This window comes from Ambystoma mexicanum, chromosome 7p (genome assembly GCF_040938575.1).
Source record: "Ambystoma mexicanum isolate Mex_15411 chromosome 7p, UKY_AmexF1_1, whole genome shotgun sequence".
In the NCBI taxonomy this organism is placed as follows: domain Eukaryota; kingdom Metazoa; phylum Chordata; class Amphibia; order Caudata; family Ambystomatidae; genus Ambystoma; species Ambystoma mexicanum.
The window spans coordinates 734,163,935-734,186,106 of NC_090939.1; the positions used below are offsets into that span (position 1 = coordinate 734,163,935).

The following is a 22,172-nucleotide window of genomic DNA, read 5'->3' on the forward strand; positions in this document are numbered from 1 at the left end:
CAATAAAACTTGTACTCAGGTGCCATTAGAGGCACAAGTTGGTATATGGCACCAAGATGGCAGTTCCAAAGAGCCGCAGAGCTGAGGGCCTCCCGTGTCCTTGCAGTTGGTTATTCTAGGAGAAGAAGGGGAAGGGTCGATCTTAGTGGTCAAACTGAAGTATTCACAGTGGTAGGAGCCGCTTATCCATCCGGGCTGTCTTGGTGAAATTTCCGCGCAGGCTTCCTGGGTAGTCTTCTCATCCGCGGTGCAAGCCCTCAGACCTCTTCCACCACTATCTACCCAGAGCTTTGGTGGAAAGTCCAAACGAGCTGCTCAGACCTCTTTGGGCTTTAGGGAGAGGTTGTCAAGTAGATGCACGTCAATATTATGGTGCACGCCTTAAAAATCTTGTGTGCAGCTTGCAAGGGGAACGTAGTTTGGCCCACTTGAACACACTATCTGCTTGTTCATTTGAATTTTTTTAAAGCAACCCACAAAGATGTTCCCCTTTACTTTAATTGAAGTATACCGCGCAACCATGGACCCGTGGGCTTAAGAGCCCACAAAAACAAAAAAGACCAGCAAACAAATCAGAATCATAAATTTGGGAGCAAATCAGAAAAGGGATTCAAGGGAGATAGCAAGTCAGGCAAATAAAACAGTTTTTCGTTTTTTCCTAAAGATCTCAGTAGACTTCAGTCTCCTAAGATCAGGAGGAAGACCATTCCATGCTCTTGGTGCCACATTCTGAAAAGCTCCTTTCGTGGCTTTAGTGGTGTTGCATCTGGGGGGGAGCCAGTGAGTCTGTGTACTGGATCTAAGAAGTCTCGTGTATGTTTTCTCTTTAAGCAGATCCTGTCAATAAGAAGGCATTTTGCCCAATCAGCATTTGTGTGGTATTAACAAAAGGCGATATAGTAGTCACGATTCTATTGGGAGCCAGGGCAGACTTCGTCTGGCCTCCGAAATATGATCTCTCCAAGCGATTCAGGTGACCACTCAAACCACACTATATCGTATCACCTGTAACCGATTACAGTCCAATTTAGTGATGCCATACAACAGACTGCAGCAATAGTCGATTTTGGCACCCACTATGGCCATAGAAATTGTCTCAACATTAGATTGTGTAATAAATGGTTGGAGATGAGCTAAAGGTTTGATGTAATAGGCTGATGACAAGAACAAGCTACTAACATGAGCCTTCATGTTCAAGTACTGGTCAAGGAAAACGCTGAGCGTCTTAACCTTCTTTTGAGTAGTGATTTCAGTGTCCACTATATGAAAAATCTCATACAAAGGTCCTTTTCCTTACCATATTAGGAGTGCCAACTACCATAAGCTCTGTCTTGTCTCTATTCAGAGCAAGACCATTCTGCAACATCCAGCTTTGAATGAGAGCATACACTTTATTAAGAAGTTCATCTCTGTCATGAGTACCTATAAGGGGATAACACACTGAGTGTCATCAGCGTAGTTTGTGAACGCCTCCAAGTTCTGTCTAGGAGAGCAAAAAAGGGGACCATGAAAATGTTGTCTAGGCATGGAGAAATACAAGCCCCCTCGGGGACGCCATATTCCAGAATCATGGGAGTTGCTTCCGCTTCTTCACAGTAGACTCGACATTCCCGATTACTAAGGAACGACGAGATCCATAGGGCGCTGCACCTGAAAAACTTGCCACGTCCCTTCACCCTGGTGATCAAGGTGGAATGATCCACCAGGTCGAAGGCCGCAGATAGATCCAACAACATGAGAAGAGACAGTTTTCCATTATCTATGCGTTCTAAAAGTCTAGACTTCAGCTCCAACAGTGGCGTTTTCAGTTGCCTTTGGTTTTGGGCAATGACGCAGGGCCGCCCAAGTCGAGGCAGAGTAAATGATGTTACCATTCAGCAGGCTAGGAGAGGGGCAGCTCCCGCCCCCACCCCTGCTCTGCTCCTCTCCCTCACAAGCACAGAGACACGCAGTCTCTGTCACACAATGCCGAGGAAGGGTGAGGTGTGAACATGCGCCTCGACCTTCCTCCAAACAACAAGGTGCTAAGCACCTACGGAAAACCAACAGGCACGCAGGGCCCAGGTTCAAAGACCTGCCCCCTCCTCAGGGGGCCAGACATGTCAGCTATCCGGCCAGGGGCTGGCGCACAGCCCCCACTACTATACACATCAAAGACCCAGGGCTTCCCTGGGTCTTATAAATAAGAGCAGAATGCTCTAAGAAAACACAATCTGTTTGTGGACCCTGAACGGGGACCCAAACTGACAGGAGGTTTGCTGTTCACTCACCGTCTTCCACACTTTGCTTCTTTACCACAAAACCCTCCCACCCTACAAATAAGGGTGAAGAACAAAGGAAAAGAAGTACAGGGCACTGTATGGTGTCCACAACGAGTCGTGGGACATGAGAAGGCAGCACGGGCCAGAGGGGGTAACCTCGGGACCCGGTGCCCAAAAGTATGATATTATGATATGTGATTATTTGTGTATCTGCATAACCATATCTGTACAATAAAATCCTACGGCCTTTTATTGCCAACACTTGACAAAATGTTGTGAGACAAATCATTTCGGGTGAGGGTCGGGGTTCGGCCTACATTATGCATGCATATGGGTTCATCAGTTATAAGGAGTGGGATTGGATGATGGCATACTTCTTAATTCACATGCTTTCGTGGGTGTCACCCACCCTGCAAACAGCTCTCTCACCCACCAAGCTTGCTACCCGTCCATATAAGTCAATGGGCTTTCACCCACCAAACAATAAATCGGGTCTTTTCCCCCACCTGGGGGCCACAAAACGATGATAGCTATGTTATAGATGCTGTATACCTCCTGTACCAGCTGTTTTAGCAGGAGTGAAGCATGTGGGGTAGACACGCTTGTGGGTGGGCTCTGAACACCAGGGCCCGCTAGTGGATATTTAATATGGTTGAGTCGCTACATTTATTTGGGGCTCTGCTATGCCAAAGTAAGCCTCTGATACTGTCCCAATTTCATGCTCCTTCCATCCTCCCAATAATATGCCATAATCTGGTCTTCACTGAACCCAAGAAACTATACACCTCTATGTACAGCACCTCATAGTCCAGTTGCTCTTAATGCAATAAAAAGATTCAGGTCTGTGCTATACCTAAATAATAATGGAAACATCATGCGCTTGTGCAAACAGCTGCATATTTGTTTGGTGGTCTGTGCAGCACATACACTAGATATAAACACGTTTTAAAAAGGTCTGTGACCAGAGATACTGCTAACTTCACCCATGCAGGGCACTTCCAATATGACTCATCTCAGCAGAAAGGCAATGAGAGTGGCCTACCTCCACCTTACTGGTTGAGCCAGAAGTAACCGGCCTTTAAGTGGGCCGGGGCTAGCCAGGGCAGTTCCCAAAAAGAGCCCCATAGCCAGGTCTCTGCTGGGGCTCCCCCACTGACACTGACCCCTGCAGTCAGCCATTCCACCATGCTGCAGGGGTCTTCAGCACAATTTAAGATACAAAGGGAGAGGCGTGTGCAGCAAAATGAATGCAAGCAATGCACCCCCCTCCGCTCCCACTGTGTCAGGGCCTTTCAACCTTTTCAAATGAAAGGAGCCTCAAGCCTCAGGAGGGCCCCCTGCAACTGCTCCCATGTTGCCAAACAGCAGTCTTATAATACGGCAATAGAGTACTTAATTTACTGTAGACCAAATAAACACAATTTGAAGCCCAAAGAACCCAATGAAGAAGCCAACATTATTTGAAGCATCTACCCATGTTTAAGACCGCAGGCAAATTCAGCGCGGCACTCCCAAAACAAAGTAAAAAGCACTCCGGTGCTAAAGATTGTGTCCAGACACTTGTGCCGGTGCATGGGGCCAATCCGGCACTCCCAAAACAAAGTGAAAAGCACTCTGGTACTAAAGATTCTATCTAGTGGCGTGTGCAGGTGCACAGGTCAATCGAATCCAGGCGGGGTGTCGGGGGTGGGGGGGCGGGCAAATGAGGGAACCAGGCTGGGAAGCAAACCCAGAATGGGAAAACGAAATAAACACCCATTGAGGTCCAAAGAACCCAATGTAGGAGCCAACATTATTTGAAGCACACACCCGTGTTCAAGACTGCAGACATAAACATATATATATATATCACTGATTATCAGTAGATGGCCAGCCAGCAGGAAGCTGAAACACTAAATGCCACTGAAAAGCTATAAGTTCTTCTTTGAAGGCAAGGGGATGAGGTGGAATCGGTGTTAAAAGGAAACAAGGTGATAATCTGTGGGCATGCAATAAAGGTAGCAGGAGCCAGCTCCTCTCTTGAAAGAACAAGGCATGATAACCTGTTCTGTGGTTTTTCCCCACTGTGAGAGTCGGGAGCCATTGTGTTTAGGTAACTGTACTTTTCACAAAGGAGGAATAACCATTTGCTTATCAGTGTTTGTCCCGCCCAAAAGCCCACAATCAGTGGGCATTCAGTGTTTCAGCTCCCTGCTAGCTGGCACTCTCATGATAATCGGCGACTATTAACCGCCGGGTGTATTTCTTTGTCCCTGTTATAATGGACGCACCTCACGCGGGTGCCTCAGACCATTTGCGGCTCCAATTGGGACGGAGGCAACCATTATGTTAAATGGGCCCCCACACATCTTCAGCCAGGCCTATCTCCCAAGGACCTCTTACAAATGTGGCACAAGAGGTGCCAGTGCCTTTTTGTAAGGTCTGGGAGAGGCGGGCACAGGGTTAGCATGAACTCCTCCTTTTGCAGTGCAGACCCAGGCAGGTTCGCGATAGGTGAAAGGGATGCCTGCAGTTTTTAGTGCCGCCGATTAAGAAACACAAGGAAATGTGGACGCAGCAAAAATAAATGCTAGCATTGTGCCTGCCTTCCCCTTCGACCCCCTTTTTAAAAACTCTGTCACAACTTCTCTCCTGCCACCAACTACCCGGTATCCTACTTACGTCGCACCCTCTGCGCCTCACCTCGTTTTCTCATCCCACTTAAAGCACGGTGCAGTAAGAATCCCACCTCCAGCAGCTCTTTAGAGGATGTGCTGGCAGCCAGAATCCCACCTCCTCTCTAGTAGCAAGTATTTTCAACTGATTTCCAAGTTGTTAGACACAGAGACAATGTGATGTACTATGGTGGGGGGGGGGGGTAGCGCATAGGTTAAGTTTGAATTCGGGTGGGCCGATGCAGCCCATCATGCTCCCGGGGTCCATACACCGAGTACTTTTATATAAGCTATCATTAGAACTGAATGAACTCTGCCACGAAGCGCCTTAACAACAAATCGGACTTTTATCATATTAATATCAAGCGATGTTTTGGCGCACGACCTGGGTTTCCCGGGCAGGATTTTACGTGAGATCTGGTTGTCAGGCAGGAGTCGGCCCGGCCGGGCCGTGGGGGCGCGCGCGCATGTGGAACGCGCAGCCAGTCTCCCTTCGCAACATGACTGGCAGCCGGCGGGTTGTCATGCCGTGGTGGGACCCAGCGGTCGGTCATATGACCGTCATGGGGAGCACAGCACATGCTGCCTGGAAAGTCACGGTCCTGCGGCGTGCAAACCGCTGGGAACCGAGGCTGTGCTCTCTGCCTGCTGCTGGCAGACTGGAAGCAAGGTAGGCATGCGTGCTCTTGCTTTCTCTAGAATATAAGGCAGGGACGACTATTTAAAAACAAGAACAGTGGTGACGGGCATCGGTGTCACCGAAGTAAGTGTAGGGCAGCATCTGGACAGGTGTGGGGACTAACTCGGAAGGTGTGGCTCTACACGCAGCTACAGCGACGCCAACCGCAGGGACAGCAGTATCGCGGGGCCCCACCCACCGTCTGTGTGGTACGAAATCGGGTTTTTTTCAGAAGCTTCGCGGGGAATACCAATTCTGAACGACTGTGTACTAGGAGGTGCCCTGTTTTCACAGCACACACCCGCAGCCCCAGGGCACTGGCCACATGCCGCTTAGTAGCTACTTTTTTGTGAGTAGGTGAGAACGCTTGACTACGCTGGATGCCACAGGCGTGTGATAGACCCCGTAAAATATGTGCCACGGGGTATGTATGTGCACCCTAAAACTGCGGCTAGGTACACCATCTACTGCGCTCTTGGAAATGGTGTGTGTATACACACCTATATTTATGTCTATATAAGTGTGTTTGTACGGACGTATATATACTATTCTCTAGCAGACAAAGATCTGAAATACCCCTGGCGAGCGAGCAGCACGCACTCTGCGGGCAAACTTTGTGCACTGCTAGACCACAAGGTTGTGGCTGGCGCAGCATTAAAAAAAACCTCTTAAAATAACATGTATTTTGATATAGCGCGTGAAGCCGGATTCCTCCCTCTTTTAAGTGCTGTGATAATAAATGTTTTACCCAATGTTTGTCCCCTCTCACCTCATGTCACAGTGCTGCCCATGCACAGGTACTAAACATTGTAGATTCATTTTCTGGCCTCTATCCTGGATCTACTAGCGAGAATCAGCCACAATGTATTAATTTATTTTTTATAACACGCCTAATACCGTAGCTGAGTTCAGTTTCTAAGCGCCGATCCGGGATTCAAACCTCGGTTGCTCTGCGTAGTATTGCTTCCAAGACCAGCGCGTCGCCACTGTGCTATCTTCCGGGAGAATTCTCTATTTTATTCTCACAGCGCGCTTCTCGTGCAGGTAAAAGAAGGAGCACGCGCAGTGCTTTAAGTGGGATTGGAAATCGAGGGGGGGGCTCTAGTTAGGGGGTGCAGCCTAAGGACACGCCCCCTAACGAGAGCCCCCCTCGATTAAGGGCGGCTGGTAAAAGAGGTGGAGATGGGGCACACTGGCTAAGGGGCTTGGCTCACCAAAAGGTGTGATACCAGTGTGCTGCAGCTCGCACGCAGCAGGCAGCCCTTTCATTCAAGGAGCCCGCTTTAACCACGGGCTCCTTGAATGAAAGGTCTGCCCGCTGCTGGTGTCTATGTACTTGAAACCAGAGGCGTTGCTAGGAGGGGCCTAAGGGGGCTATAGCCCCTGGTCTTTTGGTTGTAGCCCCGGATAGAATATTAGGAGCTACAGCCAATAGGCTAGCTAGCCCCTGGTCCCGACAGTTTCGACATCAGCCTAGCCCTGGGTCTTTTCCAGACCTAGCAACACCCCTGCTTAAAACAGTAGGAGGGCTGGAAGGCCCAGTCTCTCCTTTTGTTCCGAGTAACTAGTCATCACCCAGCATTTATGACTAGTTACTTGGAACAAAAGGAGAGCTGAGCAGCCCAGCCCTCCTACTGTTTCGAGTACATAGACATCAGGCAGCCCGCACTGCACAGCTACACCTGCTGCTTGCAGGTGTCAGTACTATGGACGGGCTGCCTGAGGTGGCGGCTGGCCTGGGGCTAGTCGGGGGAGGGCCCCCGGCAGGGCATCGGCTCGGGACCCCTTTCTAGAGACTGCCAGGGCCCGGCCCCAGTCCACTTACAGCCCTGAGCACACGCCTAAATTATAAACAAAGCCTTTATTAGCAATAGGGTCTCTCCTGAAAGGCGCTACACAAGTCGTTACCGTGGGCTTGTAAGATATGGCTCCTAACTTGGGGTAGCTGGTGTTTCCTAAACAAGTAGTGCTTTTCCCACCCTACTGCTCTCTGTATGCCTCATAGTGACCACTGGACCTAACGGTTCCGTGATATGCATCTTTTCCTAAATGGCTCAGGGAATTTGAAGGCCATTTTGAATGGGATGGTGGCATTCGATATGAAGCTGTGACATAAATATCTCCTGTTATATCAAAAATAGTGTATAATGGGAAGGAGACATCCTCAAAAAGGACCTATGTGATTTTTTCGAAAAATGTTTTATCGAAACATTTTTTAACAAATCTTAAATACCAAAAAAACAATGTTTTTATATGTTTGGGGGGTCCCCAAGGACCTGTGATTTTTTCGAAAAATGTTTTATCGAAACATTTTTTAACAAATCTTAAATACCAAAAAAACAATGTTTTTATGTATTTGGGGGGTGTCCCTGTTTACCTATGTCTATAACCCCACCCTAAACCCCTCCCCACCCATTTTACTCCCCTACCACCCCATATATGGTTTGTTTTTTTAAAAAAAAATCAGTGTTTTTTCGGTATGTTGGATTCATTGAAAAAGGTTTTTGGTGATTTCTATTCGAAAATATCACTGGATACCCCTCAAAAAGTGTGTTATCTTTACCTGGACCAGGAGTCTGCAACCTATGGCTCCCTAAACACGTGCAGACAGGGACCAGTATGTGCCCAGCTATGTTCTTTTCTTTGGAAACCATGTTTAAACAACCTTGGCTTTTTTAAGCTAGGAACCGGTCTATGCGTTCTAGTGGTTACGTTTGCACCTCGGCTATCTCACTCCATCAAGTTGTATGACCTGAACAGGAGCCTCACTTTCTGTATTTAGCAACATTGAAAGTGCTTAGAAACAAAGTCGGTGCTGTTAGAAGGAGCGGTACAAAAAGATGGCCCCCCCCCCCAACTTCCACTTCTAGCTCTCAGTTGCATCCTCTTTCCTGGTTTCATGCTCTTCTGTTTTCAGATGGACCCACCCTGCGGCCTAAAATGCTCTCATTTATTACCATTCCTAGGACCTCAATGAGGGCACCACTTCCTCCTGAGTTCCCTGGGCCTCTCTGGGCCGCTCTGCACTATATCATTTTACCTGCCAGTTCCAGCACCCCCTTCCCAGTGTCCAGCCATCCCTCTTTGCCTGAACCATGCAGAATGTGCAGGCTGTCATTAGCTTAACGAATAATGACGAATATCTGACGCTGTTATGGCCAGGCTTCATGCAACAATGGACCGGCCGGCCATTCATTAATATTCATTACTCTTTTGTAGCGTCTTGTTTTCTTGCATTCTGCTCTGATATGCATTAACATAGGAGTGCGAACACCTAAAGACTGGAAACCACTGGCAGTCAGCAGTCCTTTTTTCCTTAAAAAAAATCCTGAAACACAAATAGCCAGACGCCTGGATCCTACCATTAACACAGCTGTTTACATACATTCTACACAGTCACTCCACTCACGAACAGCTCACTAACATGTCCGAAATACCCACACTGGCCATAAATATGAATGGATTTGAGATGCCAGAAGTCATCACATGCTTTTATTACACCCCTGTGCAGCCTATGGGCATTAGGCAAACTGCACCATGCGTAATTGAGGAGACATGGAAATCAGTGTGCAGATTTCAACCGTGATGTGGTGCAGTGGGCAACTTTGCAGAGTGCTGCTGCGGACCAACTTCAAAGGCTTTATACACACAGTCATTTTCGGGGGTGTTGGGCTTCTTACCCACGTGACCGTGCGTGGCCTTATTCTCGCGTTTTAATGGCCTCATTGTTTGGCTTCCTCTAGTCTCCTAGCCTGGAATGGAGCCACTAAGACATGTGAACATACAAAACGATGAGCCCAGCACATACTAACGTGTGCCTTTTTCATACGCAATACGCACCATTATTCCCCCAAATCAATGATACACATGTTAACCTCCTAAGGAGGATGAAAGGCTGAGTCCACCCTGCCAGGATTTCAACTTGCAATCTGCAGGTTTCTTATAAATCTCTGCAGCCACTCAACCTACTGAGCTATTGTAGCCAATACTGGGCATGCAGCAGAGCCTTTTCTCATACTAATCTTGAGTAAAGGAATGTCTTTGTATCCCCCTCCTGAAAGGCTAGCAACACATTTGAATTCCGTAGCAAACAACACTTTCCCTGTCCAGAAAATGATTGGAAAATACAAAATATACTTTCTCGTTAGGATTATGGCGATGATGCTACTTCAGAAAATAGGATGAGAAAAAAATGGGGCTAATGGTTACCAGTGAGGTCGACTAAAGGTGTTCATCACACTCCTGCTACATTATCCCTAATGCTTCTTTCCCCTGCATGGTGCAGCTGCAAGATGATTTTAAAAAGAGAGAACCTAAAGGAGAATCTGCCTACTCGCCCTCTGGTGCCTAGGACGTGGGTCCCTTGCTCGCTGCGCCATAGGGAACCAAGCTGCACCTCACCGATGAGGCCCAACAAAGCCGAAACATGTCTGGAGTTGCAAGGGTTTCTTTGCAGAGAGGAACTGGTCTAGAAGTCCCGGCTGGGCTGCTCCCACTGGTGGCAGAACCTTACTGACTTGCATATGGCTGGACCCCTTTTGCAATGGCACAAACGGGCTAAAAAAACAATTGTGTGGAAGGTTGCCCAGTGCAGTGCCAATGGTTCAGATTTATTCAAAACCTTCCACCAATCACTTTTTTGGTTATAGCCTGGTTCCGCCATGTGTGGTCAATCACTGATACATGCAGTGCCTGGATCCTTATGGCACCTAGTAGAGACCTGTGGTTCTGAATAATGGTCCATCTGCTACTTGTGCCTGCTTCTACAGCAGCCTCTAGTCACAGCCTGTGGTACTGCACCCTTGTGCCTGGCAAATGGCATTCTATGCACTTTGGGCAAAAGGCCAGCAAGGACCTGTACAAGGTATGGTGATTGCTCTCAGCCTGCCCTCTGCGTGCATGGAAAGGAGTAATGCAGTGCTGAATTTTTCTATTTTAGGGAGCTCTTTAAACCAACAAGGTCACGCTTCCCAGAACCCATAGCACTTAAGGAAATGTGGGTAATTCATATGCAGCCCCACCCCTTACCTACCATTCACTGATCCTTGTTGCACACTGTGCACAAAGGATTGTGCTGAGAAAGAAAGGGAAAAGAAAGCGAGAAAGACAAAGGAGCAGGGCGAGAGCAGGGACATTGGATATGGTCTGCATAGGTTAGCTGACACAAGAGTAGACAGAGGGGAAGAGGGCAGTGTGGCAAGGGCTAGCAAAAGAGCATTGAAAAGTGGAGGATCATGGACCCCCTGTTCCCCTAAGTACAGTTCATGTGTTACATTCACCCTAAAGTTAACAGTAGCACATCGACCATATTATCAATTTAACCCTGCCCCATCGGATGCTTTATTATGAATCTGATGTTAACCAGTGGTCACTAAGAGTGACACTCAAGCGTTGCAGAAGGTTTAATAGCTTGACCACATTGAGCCAACAAGCTCAACGGCCATTCCAGGGTGTTGGGGAAGCTTCATTGCTTTTTCCACACGTGGGAATGTCTCTGATAGTAACCTGCACTGAGCAGAGTATATTCTATCCCGAATCAGCCGCTAGCGCCAGGTGGCTGAAACAAATGGCAAACACAGCGCTTTACCAATGCTGCCTAACATAACAGCCCTAGAGTTGGCTAAGGAGACCCAGTCCAGGAGAGCCTCCAAATGGAATTCTGGCAACAGGCACTTCTGATCAAAGCCTAAGCCCAGTCGCTTTCTGATTATCAACATTCCAACAGGAGTATTTATAAAAGTTACCTCGAATACACCAACCAATCAGCACTCATCTTGGCACAAGAAAGCATGTCATTCATTCAATTTTTAAAGTGGGTCTCCTTGTTTCGCACAGTGTTTGCATCCAGAACATTCTAGCATGCTTTGGTAGATTTTAGAACATCTCCTCACATGTCAACAATAACCCGCTGTGGTCAACACCAGTAATTGCACCTGCCATTGCACACACAACAACACACAATAACAAAATACCACATCCATTCAATTAGCTCTATGCACATTCTGGTGTTACATTATGTAGCTGCCTCCCTCCGTCTCACACTCATACTCTTGGTGTTGTTTAAGTATTTATTTTGCCAACAAAGCTTTTCCAACTGTGTAATCTTTTCTGATTTAAAAAGGTTTACCTTTTCCACCAGGAAATTGTCATAAAAAATGTAATTGGATTGTAATTGTCCATATGGTTTCTACTGGATCCAGTTAGTGACAGGTAGTGAAATGGAGTGGAGAATGTTCCATTTGCACAGTGCAACTGGTTATTACTGGCTGGGTGGCACATGCAGGCCTTATGTGGTTATATTTATTTAACCAGAAGAACTTCCCCGTGTTTTGTCACTGAACATATTTAACCTAATGCCCACAGCTCACATGCCACAACTGGATCTAGTAATAGTAAGATCATGTTTTTAGATGGCTATCGATCAACGCTTTTTCTAGCGTCTAGATGCTGTAATACCAGCTACTATTATCATCATCGAATTAAATGATGTTGGTGACCTAAGATAGATGCTTGGCCGAGTAGTTCTGCTGGGACTCGACCAAGTGACTGCAAGCTGCTCACAGATCTCTAATGCAAGAACAAACTGCCAGAACTATCATACCACCACTGGTTACCCTGGGTAACGGAACTACTTGGATTTGGACTACAGAAGGTCCTGATGAAAATGGCACAGTGAGGTGGGTTTGGCGTGCCTAAGAGGAGAGTTTAAGGAACCCTTCAGTCTGCAGGATAGCATTGCCGGAAGTCTTGCCAGATCTTTTTTAGATCACATCTTTGCCAGTGGGGTGAAACGTGCAGATTCCATGATGGCCAGAGTAGATAATATAGCCACGATAACATATCAGGACCATGCTTAGTTACCCAGTTTGAAGTCATTCATTGTGGCAAGTCATGGGATATCCAGAGGGTTTCTTCCAGGGATATCATTAAGTATTTTCAACTTCTCAACATACATTTACAAGTGATATATACAATAATAACCCTTTATTTTGCACACACTAAATGATCTCTTTGTGTCTAAAAAATGTTGCCTCATTATTACCCTACCTAAACCTTCTATCAATCTCAGAAGAACGAAAGACATGTTAGTCTTGCTTGCAACAAAACCCTGCTGTGCTTGGCTTGGTACAAGCATATCCCTATAGTAGGCTTCCAACTGACCGAGCTTTCTCACCAGCCAACACATAGCAGAGAAAATAAAGACGAGGCAAGCAAGAGGACGCGCAGGTCTGAAACACAGTGTAGCGCATTTTGGGAAAGCAGAACATTGCCTTGATTTGCCTCATGTGCCCTGTCTTCATAAGATATAGATGTAATTTCCATGCAGCTTTGAAGTGATTCTAAAGACCCAAAGACGTCAGACGCCCATGTCCACCAAAACTGATTGCGGCTTGATTGAGAAGCACCCCATACCCCAATCCCCCCCCTCCCCCCCGATGCAACACACTTTATATGGATAACGTGCTCCTTCCATAGTACACAACTGTACCCGAGCACGCTGCCCACGGGCTCTTCTGGTCTCCCCTGGTAACACACAATCGCTGAAACTTCTGAATAGAGCTAATCAAAAGATTGCATTAAAAGTCTGCTTTGGCAAACGGTATCCCGGCTAGCAATGCCAGCATAAAGACCGTTCCCGCGAAGTGCACAGAAACAGGCGCCCCCTCGGACTCCAGGAAGCCATTTTTCTTGAATAGGGAGGTTTCAGTGGTACATTTATGAGCGAAAGCTTGATTTGCTGAACCCCAAGTTTAAACTATTAACTGTGTGCTTAAGGTAGTGACCAATTCATCACAAAAAGAACAATTGTTAAAGGAGATACAGCTACACAAGAGGCAGTGTTGTATTTTTTTTATTTTTGTGTTGTGTTTTTTTTTGTATTGGCACGCTAAAATGAAAACAACATGACAATGCTAGATATTCTTTTGGAATTTGATTTCAGGAAGCAGCAGTGCTAGCAACACTGGCAAGGGCAACATGCATACTTTAGATGGTTACATGGGAACAGTCCTTACAACATAGCATGTATAAACGGTGTACCATCTAGGGAAGCAGGGAACGGTTTGTGGGGAATATGTAACAGTACCAAAGTTGCGGGAGTGGAACAGGGGGTTGCACTGCGACTCTGGGACTCGGGGCTGGATGAGTTTGTGCTGGCATCATATGGGCTGTGAAGAAGGTGCTTCTTGAGGAGGAGGGTCTTGATTTATTTATTTTAATTTATTTTATTTTTTACATTTTTAAAGCCCTCACACAGCCAACGAGCATCGAGGCGCTGTTACAGGAATTGTTTGTTTTTTAGTTGCATAATTGTTTTTTTTGTTTGTCTTAGTTGCGTATTTATAACACGCTTAAATACCCAGAGGTTTCTAAGCGCGGACCCGGGGATCGAACCTGTGTTGCTTCGTGTCGTCTTGCTTCCAAGGCGAACATGTGGCCGTTGAGCTATCCTCCCGGGACAGTTTATTTTCTCAATTGCATGAGGATTGGAGAAAGTCTTAATGTTGATGGGTATGAAGCTCCACCGTCTAGGGTCTTAGTTCGAGAATGCTCGTTTCCTGTTTATTTATTTTTTTTGTCTTATTGATGTTCCAATCTGGCCAGGTCCTTACCTCTGGTGATGCTCTGACCACCAGAGGTGGTGTCATTGTCTGCCAGGTAGAAGGGAACTTGCATGACGGCTTTGTATTTCATGCAGGTGGCCTTGAAGGTGATGCTTGCTTGTAGGGGGAGACAGTGAAGTTCGATGAGCACTGCTGGTATGGAGTTGTATTTGCTGAAACTTTTGATGAGGTGTGCAGCAGTGTGTAGAATGCTCGGATGGTGTTGCGAAGGATGGTTTCCGCTATCCAGGTGAGATAGGACCAGGGCCTGTACAGTTGATCTGAAACAGGTGTCTGGTAGGAAACGCTAGGTTTTCCTGCAGACCGCTAGGTGGTATCATGCTGTCGAGTTTTCCTCGCTATTTGTCTTTTGAATGATAGGGGCTAGTCAGCGTGAAATCCCACAGACTTGATGCAGGGTGACTACTGTAGTGTGAAACTCTCAAGGCTCAGTCTCTCCTAGCTCACTTCCTCTGGATCATGCTAGTCTCCCACTCAAGCCCTGCACTCTTGCACCACCCCTCAATCTGCCTGTCCTTCGCCCACACTCTACTCCCTTACGCTTCCCCCCTTCTCTCTTCTAGCTCCCCTACACTAAAACTCCCTTCCCTGGACAACACATACACTACCAGCAATCACTCATTTAAGTGCACTTTAGCACTCCACTTCATACACCTGAAAGGAGCACCCATCGTCTTGCACATTACTTCCCCCTTCTACCACGAAGCACACATTGTAACCCCTCCTATAATCCCTGCCTGTACGTCTGACCAGTTGTCTTACTCTGTAATTGTCTAAGAGCTACATACTGCTTCCACCCCCGTCACCAGCCGTCATGTCGCTGGTACGATGTCCTTTCATCGCCAGGCATTTCTACGCCAGCAATTTAAATGTGTACGAAATAACTTGAACGTTCAACTAATTTTTTTGGGGGAGGGGGGTGGGCAGATAAGTGTTTGGGGGATTCGGGTTTAGTTAAAAATAGGTGCGGGAAGGTGGTTTTGGGGGAACCGCCTCATTACATTAAAAAAAAAAAGATTAACTTTTTCGTTATTTCATACGCGGTTAATGCCTGCCGATGAAATAACATGGAACCCGTGGAGCTACCTAGCTTTTTGGGTTACTATATGCATGTTTCTTAGCGAAGCCCAGGACCTTCCTGGAGAGGATCAGGAATCCCATCGTAGTAGGGTCCAGTTTGGCTAAAGCAAGATCTTGTGGAAACCTTAGTACTGTCTTATATTGTTGTGCACAGGCCACATGGTAAGTGGGTTTCGCTAATACATTTATTTCAACTGCCAGGGCTCGTGGGAACTGCTCTGTAGTCGTTATTCTTGTATTGTGCTTGTGACTGCAGGGTGCTGCCACAGAGTCCTTTCTTCTGATTCTTTATGCTGTAGTCAGTGGGTGTTGGCGCACCAGCCTTTTCTTGGCTTCCATGGCTCTAGGAGCCCGGCTGCACGTGCAAGCCTACACAGCAAATGCAATATACATATCCAACACTGGAGGGCGACAACTCACAGAAGCAAGATCACTAGGAGTCAGATTATGTCATAGTGTGTACAACTAGAAAATGCTCACAGAAACAGGAGGTGCTAGTGCAGCACAAGATAAACAAAACCAGATAGAGATTAAACAAGATTGTGGGAACCCCTCCACCAAGAAAGAGCGTGGTTCAAATAACATGTTCTATGGAATTTCTTCCTCTCTGGAGGGTGTACAACACGTTTTAGCTCACTGAACCCTTCACAGAGGAGAAATGTCCATTTGCACACCATGCAGGTCCCACCAACAAAGACAGTCCAGCACCGAAATATTACGCAATTCTCATCTGAACAAGAGTACCATCACCAACCCCACACACGTGCTTTGGGCTGGTTGGTCCTCCTCAGTAAGGTGAAGTCGAGCCTCTGTAAGACACAGTGAGCAAGGGGCTACGTCTGGATTACCTTTGCTTGCTTAAGTTGAAACCCCAGGTTTTAGCTCACTGCGCCTTAGAGAGTCTCAGCTCAGCTTAGGTGAACAAGGTCAAAATACATGTCTGGGGTTGCTGAGGGTACTCTAGTTCAGAGGATAATTGCCTAGCATGTCAGTGCTGGTCGGCACTTGTGGGTGGGACCACACTGATGTGCAAATGGATATTTCTCCTCTGTGAAAGGCCATTGAGTTAAAACGTGGTTGTAGACGCTCCTGAGTTGAAGAAATTCAAAAAGAACAGATTATGTGAACCATGTTCGTCCTCGGTAGAGGAGCTCCCACACTCATGTTTAATTTAAAAACAGATAGAGGGCCTGTGGTGAGCAGTGGCGTAACTTTGCTGAAAATGTTGAGGGGGGACATGCCATCTGAAGAAAAGGTGCCCCAGCCAAATGAATGGGGACAAAATATTGTACCATGAAAGTTGGGTGGGACAAACACCTCCTTCACCCCCTAAAATTACGCCCATGGTGGTGAGGAGAGTATGCACCGCAGGAGTGAAGTTGCTCTGCACAGCTAACTGTATGTCCAAACTAGAAGTTACCATTACCACTGATGCATCCCTGGTAAAATGGCAAAATGGGGGAATTGCATTGAGGTGAGGCTGCACGCGCAAAGTGGAATCTGGCAGAGAGAGTAGGTTACACATAAATGTGATGAAATTGAGCAAAGTGGGCCTGGCCTTAAAGTCAGTGCAGAGCTTCCGCAATGAACACTATAGTTTACCTAAACACAGAAAATACAACAATGTCTCACTTTGCTAGATAAAGGATATGGTGAACAGACATCCCAGTTTTCCTGGGACAGTCCTGGGAAATCGTCCTCCATCCCTGAGTCCTGGGGGTTTTTTAATATTACAAACCCTGTCCTGCGATTGGATGGGTGGGTGGATAAGGTCCTGGTTTTTGCGGAAACGGATTCCAAATCCTGAAGTCGGGCGCGGTGCTGCGCCTGTATGGGGGTGTGAATGCTTTTCACGCCCCCATTTTCTCCCCCTTTCCATCCCTGGCCGCTCTCCTCCAATGAGAGGAGTGTGCCTGTGAGCACACCCCCTGAAACAGGCCAGAGACATAGAAGTAGGACTACCATTTTTTCAAAGGCCTATGTATATTTACTGGAGTCCTACTTCTATGTCTATGGCCTGTCCCGTTTTTTTTTATATCTTGTCACCCTAAGGGAGAACAATAAGTGATCCGTAACCTAAGAGGCACAGAAGTTACAGGACTGGGCTCCACACTGGGTATAACCCTGGTAGCGCTGCAGCGGCCAGGCACCAAGAACTGCAGAGCACAGACATACTAATACATCACAATTATGGCATTGTCACATGGGAAATAGACTTACAGATAGTTGACATGTAATCGATTTGCAATAGTCCGAAATTACAAACAGTGGCAGGCTGCTTTCAAACACCCACAGCAAGGATCACTAGGAAACACAATGCGAATAGAATGGTGCAGGACATTTGCTTATGTTTTTCTCAAACCTCTAATCAGTAGGAAAGGTCCCATACTTCGTAGGAATGTTAGTCTGTCCATACAAGAATCCAGAAATGTTTCCAGATTTATTGACTGCACAGAAGATCCGTTATGCCTAACCGAGAACACTCATATGAGCAGCATGCCTCGAGACGACCTTGAATTCTGTCTCGCAGTCATAATATCAGACAGTGTTCTTCCAAGAAGCTATATAACCAGCATAGGGAGCTTGTTCTGCAGATCAATGTAAAACAATGTTTGATGGGAAGGACATTTCCAGTGCATACTTAGATGAAGGGAATATCGTGATACATTTTTCTGACACAGCCATCTCCTAAACTTCCTTGTGGGAACATTTGCCAGTTCTGCTGGGATATGTAACACGACTCCCGATGGAATGATTTTTATTGAGAAACACGAAGAGGATTTTCCCACTAATAAGGACACCAGCCTGGGAGCTAAATGTAGCACTGATCACACGAACAAGTCCCACCTTGAGATCAATACCTAAATGCAACACTATGGAATTACTTTGGAAGTTTCTGTTTTGATAAATACTTTGCTAAGAATGGTTAGAGCGCTGTAAGCACAATCATTCTTTCCCTGTATTTCACAAGAATAAGGTCACGGCAAGATTACATCCAAAATGTATACCTATTATTCCAAAAAGGAGTTTGTATATGTAAGGTGCGGGAAGAACATTCATTTACTATTTGGAATGAACTTCCTTGGGCGGCATTCATGTAACCCAGAATCAAGCCTTCTTAAGTTCCTCTTTTAGTGCCTCGATGCCCTATGGCTGTAGTGTGCTCTATAAATCTAAATAAATAAATAAACAAACAGGCGATTTCCGAAAGTTCACACAGCTCATTGTAACACTTGGCCAACTATCATGCAGAAAAACTATCACATTAGCAACGCCAGGCATCTGGATTGGATACACTTAAAGTTATGTTATCAACTGACCAGGAGATAGCTTGATGGAAAGCCCAGGGCAATTTCCATTAGGGAGAAGGAAGCTGCGGCACATTCACTTGGTAAAATTCAATGAGTAGACATTTGTACTGCAGCCACATGGAGCTCAATTTTTGCAGAACACAATTGCTTAGATAGATATTCTAGGCAAGAAACACAAACGGACAAAGCATGTTTTAGAAGTCGTTCCAAACTCAAACCCACTTCCCCATCAAATGGACACTTCTTGGTACTTAATTTGCAACATGTGCATCTTTAACAGGTTCACCCTGTAAAAAATGCGTTACTTACCTGTTGCAATGGGTTTCCAGCTTAGAATGTGTTACACATTCACATGCAGCCTGCCCAACCTGTGCAAGAGACTGCAGAGTTTGCAGATAAGGTTTATTTCACAGCAGGCTGATATGTGGGGCATTGTGGTCCCCTGGTTGACATCAGGGGACATTTCATCACAGACAGGCCCTTCGTTGTTGACCTCACAAGTCATTCAACAGCTTGTTGGTAGAACAATACTCTGCAACCTGTGATTTGCCAGATATTTTGGACTACGACCCCATGATCCCTCCCCAATGACTACGCTCTGGTAGAACCGATGGGTGTTGTAGACCAAAGCATCTCGCAAGCCAAGTGTTGCAGACCCCTGTGGTATGCACAGCTTGTGAATGTAAAACAGATATTAAAATGCAAACTGTCCTTAAAGATAGGTTCTTTTTTTTTCGTTTTCCAAGTGACGTTTGCCTGACAGTTTCTTTCTGTTTTTTTGTTCACTACATTTACTTGTCATGCATTTCTTTACCCGTTAAATGATGGGGGAATTATCTGTGCAATAAGCATAAAGTTGGTAACAACCATCATGCTGAGCAGTTCAATCTACTAAAATAGCCATTGAGATCCTAAGAAAGGTTTCAGAGCCACCAATTTTTCATAACAAATCCTTGAGGTGTTCTTCTTTGACATATGTTTTTAATGCAAGCATCAACTCCACGATGTGTCTTGAATGATGTTACCATGTTCCCCAACTTGCCCAGATCATGAAGTATGTGGTGGAGCACACATCCCGCTTATGTATTATTGCATGTGTTAACGGACTCCTCGTACTCATGTCTCTTGTTAAATATGGGTTTGTCCTATTGAAACGACTAATGATGCCTTCCTTTTACGGCTTCTAGGAGTAGGTTTTGACCGCGAGGCCAGTATCCGCTGCTCTCTTGTTCACTCGCAGTCTGTACTTCAGAGGAGGCGGAAACTGAGGAGGAGGAAAACCATCTCCGGCATACCCCGAAGAGTGCAACAAGAAATAGGTGTGATATGCTTGCTACTGCTCAATGAGGGAATATTTGGAAATGTTGGGCTTTGCTTGATTTATGTTGTCCACATTTCTTAAACTAAATCCTTTCTTCCCAAATTTGGAAAGTATGTTTTTCATTTTAGATAGCAAAGCCGTATTTAGTGACCGAGTACATGTCAAAAACGTTCTTGCTAATAGAGACATGTCTGATTCCCAGCCTCATTGCTTGTGCCACTGATTTTGACTTCCCACTCCGATTCAACTCCCCATTATCTGAGAAAGCTCAAACGATTGTAATGTGTTGTCAAGATGGGATGCTAACCACTCCACTCCCATCACCTATCAGTGGAAGAGGGTAGGCAGATTCAGATCAAATATAAGCGAGTGTGACAAATCGGTATTATTGATCAAATACAAAAAGTGAAAGAAAACATGTTCCATAGAGCAAACACTGTTACATGCAGGCAAACTAATAGGTGTCTCTCGATATCATGAACTGGAGGAATGGTGACTAGAGATTCCAAAGTACAGCAGAGGCCAAATGATGGGATCAGGCGCCATTTCTCCATGGAAAGTCCCTCTTCTGTCAAATGTAATCGAGTTCATAGTTTTCCCAATTATCTTTGATTTAAGTGGTAATGCTAGCGATTGCGTGTTGACACCTGCAACTCGTGTGCAATGAGATAAGACAAGTTGCTTTGACACATTTCATGGGGCCGTGGAGAGAGCCATTGTTTCAAAAATGGGGTTGTCTGTATCTTCATTTGCATGGCAACAAATGCAAATACACGTTCTCCATTCCCGTCTCCAAGTCCTGAGGTGGGAGAAATGACCCAGGTGAATCATCAGCAAAATGTTTACTGGGACAAGCTGGGGGTGCTAAAGCTCACCAAGTGTGGCCTCGAGGAACCTCTCTTAACTGTTGCCTCAAGTAAGCACTGTGGGGAAAGCATGATTTAAAAGACATGCATGTCTGTGACTTTCAAAATGTTGTATAGACAGTCAATTCACTTTATTCCGGAAAATGAATCCCATAAAGGTTAATTTTTTTTTTTTTTTTTTTTTTTATTTTGCTTCTATCAATTCAATGATTTTGCAAAAACAGAATAAGCAGGCAGTCAAAATTTCTTTTCTATTCTTTCTTTGTCAGCTTATTTCAATCTGAAGCAAGAATTTTGGGCTTTGCAGTTTCCCTTTTAAACTTGAGGTCTGATTGGATTCCACACTCATCTTGTACCTTTTGGTACACTGGAATCTGCTCCTTCTAGCCTCTCTGAATTGCGTAGACAAGACTCCAAAGCATTCTTTAATATTTTGGAAGTTGCTAACGCCCAGGTTGTTCTCGATCCACTCATCAGTCGATTCCACCAGGCTTGTTCTTCATATAAGGAGTCACTGTCTATTAGAGGTCTCAAGTAGGCTCTTCTCCACTTTAATGTTTCGGAGCAATGCAAAAGGAGATGTTTTACAGTTTCTGGCTCACGTGTCGTTCCACATAATCGACAGAGATTTGTTTGAGATTGACCTCTAATAGCCCTTATTTCATTTGTCGGCAGTAAGTTGAGGCGGGAACGCAAGAAGACAGATCTTAACGACTTGTCAGGGAATCTTCTCAGAACTTCGTTTGGTGTATGTAATTTTTTTGGTTCAAAGTACACGTGACAGAGGAGTTTGTTTTTTTCCGCCAGTGCTAAGGTCTCTATCCAATCAAGTTGGTCCATCTTGCGTTTTATTCTCGTTGGATTGTGAATTAGGTCTGCTTCACTGCAACAATTTTTGGCCAGAGATACTCGCTGTCTAGCTGCCCATCGGGAAATGGCTAAGCTTCGACCTTCAGTAATTTCAGAGTTTATTATTTTGTATAGCGGCGGAGAGTCTGGCATTATTATTTTTCTGAAAAGCGCCATTTCTCTCGCTTCGATTGTTGCTTTTAGGGAGAGAGTTCCCAATTCTCTTCTGATGATCGAAATTCCTGTGGAATTTGGGAGTTGAAGGACTTTGCGCCAGAAATAGGCTTCAAGTTTAGACCAAATTGTCGGAGGAATCACTAGCATTGCTTCGCAGCCATACGTCAGACTTGGTATTACTTTACCCTTGTAGAATTTAATAACAGGGAGAAGTGAAAACCTCCCGTATTTTCGATCGATTATTCTAGCCTGTGTTGTTAGTTTTCGGGTCTTGTCCCAAAGGTGTTGTTGCATTGCGACTTCTGTTTTCGAGTTATCCAGCCACACCCCCAAGTATTTAAAGAGTTTTA

General features: G+C 45.8%; 1 protein-coding gene across 3 annotated transcripts in view; it reads left to right on the forward strand.

Annotated features, from left to right (window-relative positions):
- Positions 1 to 22,172, forward strand: part of NHS (NHS actin remodeling regulator) — a 588,432-nt gene that overhangs the window by 486,567 nt on the left and 79,693 nt on the right. For all 3 annotated transcript variants that reach the window (XM_069636816.1, XM_069636817.1, XM_069636818.1), the window contains one exon: positions 19,797 to 19,928. In XM_069636816.1, coding sequence (XP_069492917.1) covers positions 19,797 to 19,928 — 132 coding nt within the window. The remainder of the gene's footprint in view (positions 1 to 19,796; positions 19,929 to 22,172) is intronic.